Below are 5,194 nucleotides of genomic sequence, written 5' to 3'. Positions count from 1 at the left end.
GTGAACAGGGGTAGTTGGACAGAGCAGGAGGTGTTTGTTTAGCATGGGGGTCCTTACGAACAGCGTTCGTTTTCCCCCGTTTGCAGAGGATGTGACGGGGTCATTGGCTGTTCTCGTTTGAGCTGCTTACTGTGCTTTTCCAGCTCTGGGTTGAGATGGATGGTTGTGCTTTGTTGGGGGCAGTTTTGTGAGGCTGGCAAGAGATGGGGGAAACTGCTGTGAATACCAAGAACGGAGAGCTGCAGCCGGTCGCTGCCTGCGTGGCAGCTGCACTTTGTGCTGCTGCCCTTGCATGCTCTTGCGGGCACTGTTGGCGCCATAGTTTCCTTCTCTGGGGCGGTTGATGCTGCTTGAGCCTCCAGCAGAAGGCTTCTGTCCGCAGGCACCCCGCCCATCAACAGGCCCACACAAGCTGAGGGAGTGCCTTCCCCTCATCATCTTCCTGCGAAACCGGCTGAAGTATGCTCTGACAGGAGATGAGGTCAAGAAGATCTGCATGCAGAGGTTCATCAAAATAGATGGCAAAGTCCGCACCGACATCACCTACCCTGCAGGCTTCATGGGTGAGTAGGGTTGGGGCAGTTCCCTTAGGCAGCTCTTCTACACTGTCAGGGGAGTGTTTTGTGGGGTTGGCATTATTTGAGGGGCAAGGTTTCCCTTCTGGAGTTGAAAAAAAGATACGTATAAGCAGTTGTTATTTAGTTTGGAATTGTGCACAGCAGTGAATACCAAAGCCAGATGCCTGTAGCCTGTAAGCACCTGCTTGATGTGGGTAAGTTGCTGTTCAGATTCCAGCCTTCAGCAGTTTTTTCTGATTTGCAGTCTGTCACAGCAAAAGATGTGAGCCCGTGGTCAAGGGTAGATCCCAACCTCATCAATCACACCCTAAGTGTTGTTCAGCAGTGCCTGGTTATTTTTAAACGTAACCTTGATGCCAAGTTAGGGTCTTGGGTAATGAGCTGATAACAGCTGCTGTTGTATTTCCCTGTCTGCAATCAGATGTCATCAGCATTGAGAAGACAGGTGAGCATTTCCGCCTGGTGTATGATACCAAGGGCCGGTTTGCTGTGCACCGCATCACACCTGAGGAGGCCAAGGTGAGCAGCTTCGGGGTGGTGTAAGCATGGGTCTAGTTGGGTTTGGCTGGGTCAGTGTTTCCTCTTCGGCATCTCCTGAATGAGAGCTGATGTCTCTCTCTTCCGTGACAGCTGAGGCCATGCTGCACTTGCGGCTGGGGCATTCGGGGTTGTGGCGAAGCCTGTGTCGGGGAGCAGTTCCTTGGTGACATGAAAGTAATTCACAGATGGGTGTAGGTGTACTGTCTGGTGCTGGAGATGGGGTGGAGAAGAGTCTTGGCTTTGCCAGCTAACAGTGACCAGAAACATGGAACCTTGAACTTTTTCCATGAAGCCTTGAACTTCTTCCCAGGACAACAAAACTGCCGTCTCACCCTGAATGCTGGGGAGCAACTTCCTCCTGTGTTTCCTTAACCCAGGCATGTTGTGCCTGAGCTGCGAGGCCACGCTCTGCTTTGCATCTCCTTCCTTAGGGCAGGCTGTGCAGGCACGTGGCTGTGTGGATGGCAGACTTGGCTGTGCTGGAGCCAGCTCTTTGCTGTGGTTTGGGACTTCTGTTCTCATTGTGATGTGCTTCTCTAAGTACTCTGTGTTGGTGTGTGAGGTCCAGAGAGGCTATGAGGGAGATAGGGTGACAGGCAGGAGGGAAATCAATGCCCTGGAGAGTATGGGTATCTCTTGGGTCCTGGAGAAATGCAGCCCTCTCGCTCTGTTGTGTGCCCATGGGCGTCTGGGAATAATAAAGGAACTGCCCTGGTAAAGACTTCCTTGTGAAAGTGCAACCAGTGTTTGTGGGGAGGCTGAAGCCCAAAGTGGGCTGCTGCTCCCACAGCAAAGGTGTTTTCTGGTGGGGCTGTAGCAAAGCTGCATGGCAGCTGTTCAAAAGTCATTTACCGAGGCAGGGAGTTGGGCAAGTCACTGCCTGGGCTCATACTGTGAGCCCTGCGTGTCTCGGTGTTCTGCTGTGACTGGTGGCTCTGTTCCCTAGTCCATGGCATTGCTCACTGCCTTAGCTGAGAGGTCTTGGGTTTTGTTTGCAGTACAAGCTGTGCAAGGTGAGGAAGATCTTTGTGGGCACCAAAGGAATCCCTCACTTGGTCACTCATGATGCCCGCACTATCCGCTATCCAGACCCCCTCATCAAGGTGAATGATACGGTCCAGATTGACCTGGAGACAGGCAAGATCACAGATTTCATCAAGTTTGACACAGGTAGGTCTTGCATCCCATTAAAACACTGTACCCTTCCCCACTGTGGAGAGCAGTATGGAAGTTAAATGCTAAGCATATTTGCACTGAATAGAGAGGCAGTGGTGTCAACCTTGGGAATGGGTTTGTTTCCCAGGAGCATGTCCACCTGCAGGTGGAGCAGGGGATTCCTCCTGTGTCCTAGCAGTGGGAAGCATTTGGCAGTAGGGACTTGGCAGTTCTGAGGCACCAGGCAGAAGCAGCGAGCTGCTGGGGAGGTGGTTGGGCTTATCTCTTGGTGGTGAGAGAAGGTTTCAGTCACAGAGCTGTGAGCTGGAATGGGAATGTTTGGTATGGGCAAAAAGCCCGAGTGGAAGGACTTCACCACAGCACCTGGTGCCAGCTCTTGTCACACCTGTATTCCCTTACTCAGGTAACCTGTGCATGGTGACTGGCGGTGCCAACTTGGGCCGAATTGGGGTGATCACCAACCGGGAGAGGCACCCCGGGTCGTTTGACGTGGTTCATGTGAAGGACGCCAACGGCAACAGCTTTGCCACCAGGCTCTCCAACATCTTCGTTATAGGCAAAGTAAGGCCGTGGGGGCACCAGGTGGGGGGTTCTCTCCTCTTGTGAGGGCCTGCTGGCTGTGGCAAAGAGCCTTAGTGTTTTCTTAGGCAGCTGTCTTTCCACACAGTGGAGCTTCAGAGCTGGCCTCAATTCTGATTCCCTGTATTTCTGCCTGCTCTGGGAAGGGGAAGAAGCATTTGCAAATTGAGGAATGCAGATGTTTTCGATAAGCAGCCCTGAAACCTGGGAGCTGGGGGCTGAGCAGTGCTCAGACCTTGGTGTGATCTGGGCAGCTGCTCTGACTCAAGAGTGCCCCCCGAAAATCCTCTGCTGTTTTGCCATCCCTAACGGGTCCAGATTGGAGGGGGGCGGTGTTTTGGTTTTGGCTGAAGTGCATTCTTCAAGGATGTGACTGAAAGGCAGCTGTAGACCTTTGCATCCTTGGCACCTTCCTTAGAGGCCTCTGCTGGGCCAGTGCCACCACCATGTGTACCTGGCCCAGCATGAGCAGGGGTGGGCTTCTGCTGCTTTCCCCCTTAGAGGGAGAGCTCTGTTGCTATCTGGGTTTCCTGGTGTGAAGTGGTTTCTTCTCCCTTGCTGCAGGGCAACAAGCCATGGATCTCCTTGCCCCGTGGAAAGGGCATCCGCCTGACCATTGCTGAAGAGAGAGACAAGAGACTGGCAGCCAAGCAAAGCAGTGGATAAAGTCCAGCTCATGCTGGCTCTGGTGCTGTCAGTGTGTTGTTAATTAAACCATTTACTACATGGCTCTGACTGGCTGGGGAGCATCCTGAGGGCTAGGGGGGGAGCCATGCTGCTAGTGCCAGGCCCTGCTCTTCAGAAGGTCCTGCTTCTCTGGGGACACTCCATCAATCTGAGCAACTGCCACAGCTGTATTCCAGAAAGGCAAGGAGGAAGGGTGGGAAAGCCTTCAGACTGCTCTGTCCCTGGGAAGGTGTTGGCACGAATGCTCCTGAATGTGCAGGAGGGGCAGGGATCTGGGGAGAGCTAGCTGGGCTCTCCTGTAGCCAGTGGTGCCAGATCAGCTTGAGGGATTGCCCCAGCTGTGCTGGCTTCAAGGGTGCTGGTATTCAGTGTCCAAGCCTGGCTGATGGCCACGCAGTGAGGAGATCTCTCAGGGGCTGCTCTTCAGTGTCTTCTGTGGAGGTAGAGGGTGCAAGTGATCACGCTGACAGCCCGGACTAGGTGAGAGGGGAATGGGCTACTGGGGATACTGAGCACCACCAGCCTGGCAATGGGCTGATGCCCTGCAGGAGCCAGAGAGCTGGGGACCAGTTGTGGCTGTGGGAGTGGCTGTAGAGGGCAAGGTGGGCAGGTGTGGGCAATATGCCCAGTCAGCAAGGGCAGTCCCACAACTAGGCTGTGCCAGCAAGGGTGCAGGCAGCACTGTAGGGAAGGGGAGGCTGTGCCTGGGCATGGTGTGCAGGCTGGGGCCACCAGGTCCTGGTGGGTGTGGGCACTATGGAGCAATGCCAATGGAGGAGCTGGAGTGATGGAGGCATAAAAGAGGCTGAGGGCAAAAGCTCTACTCGCAACCTCTACTCTGCTTGGCCTGGGGAAGAGGAGCCCTGGAGGCTGTCCCACTCTGCTTGCCTGCATCAGCCTTGTGAGCACCTGTCTTCCAAGATGGATGGGGCACAGATGTGCACGATTGGAAAACTGGCATCTTTTATTGGCTTCATCAGGTGTCCATGGTGAAATGTAGACGAGTCTCATGAAAGTGTCTGCAGCCAGCTGTATTCTGACGTTACACTCTTCAGGGAAAGCTGAATGCCTGTGGCACTGCCCATGCTCCCATCCCTCAAGTGTCCCTGTGCTGCTCCCTGTGGCTGGTGTGCAGGCTCAGAGCAGCAGCATCCCCAAGGATTTTCATGGTGCTGGCAGCGGGCACTGGCACTTGGGCTGTCCTGTGATGCACAGATGTGAGCAGCCAGAAAGCTAAAAACCCCGCATTTTCACACACAGAGCCAAAAGCAAAAATCACTTAGGTTTTATGTTGTGAAAAAGCTTCAGAAAATTGCCAAATTGAATATTTGGGAAAGTAAAACCCAATTTTTATACTAGCAAAAAACCTCCAAAATGACAACAAAATCAGTTGGGAAAATTTGGGGTGAAATATTTGCAGTTTGGGGGTGGGCATTGCTGTGGACTATCCAGTGTGGGTCAGTTAGCCAGATTGAGTTGCTTCGTGTGGGTTATCCCAAATGAAATGTCTGCTGAGCATTATCCCGGCTGGAACTGGTGTATGTCATATCCTTGTGTTTCCCGTGCATTTCCCGTCCTCCGTCTGTGTCCTTTCCCTGCTCGTCGGCTGTGACCCCCCGCTCCCTGCCCCCCCT

The 5,194-nt window shown here is 53.6% G+C and overlaps 1 protein-coding gene across 1 annotated transcript; it reads left to right on the top strand.

Annotated features, from left to right (window-relative positions):
• The first annotated feature begins 343 nt into the window (after positions 1-343).
• On the top strand, positions 344-3,539 carry RPS4X (ribosomal protein S4, X-linked). Its single transcript, XM_017740973.1, has 5 exons — positions 344-563; positions 1,000-1,097; positions 2,117-2,288; positions 2,698-2,876; positions 3,438-3,539. Exons 1-5 carry the CDS (start codon positions 344-346, stop codon positions 3,537-3,539), a joined length of 771 nt encoding a protein of 256 aa, XP_017596462.1.
• The last annotated feature ends 1,655 nt before the right edge of the window (positions 3,540-5,194 follow it).

The sequence above is a fragment of the Corvus brachyrhynchos genome, unplaced genomic scaffold, assembly GCF_000691975.1.
Source record: "Corvus brachyrhynchos isolate BGI_N302 unplaced genomic scaffold, ASM69197v1 scaffold351, whole genome shotgun sequence".
In the NCBI taxonomy this organism is placed as follows: Eukaryota; Metazoa; Chordata; class Aves; order Passeriformes; family Corvidae; genus Corvus; species Corvus brachyrhynchos.
The sequence above is the reverse complement of the archived record's forward strand: the minus strand, read 5'-3'. Positions and strand labels throughout refer to the sequence as shown.

Coding starts and splice junctions, on each gene's coding strand:
- RPS4X (XM_017740973.1), top strand. CDS start 344: ATGCTGCTTGAGCCTCCAGCAGAAGGCTTCTGTCCGCAGGCACCCCGC. Junction 1,098..2,116: donor TCACACCTGAGGAGGCCAAG/GTGAGCAGCTTC, acceptor TTTTGTTTGCAG/TACAAGCTGTGCAAGGTGAG. Junction 2,289..2,697: donor TTTCATCAAGTTTGACACAG/GTAGGTCTTGCA, acceptor TCCCTTACTCAG/GTAACCTGTGCATGGTGACT.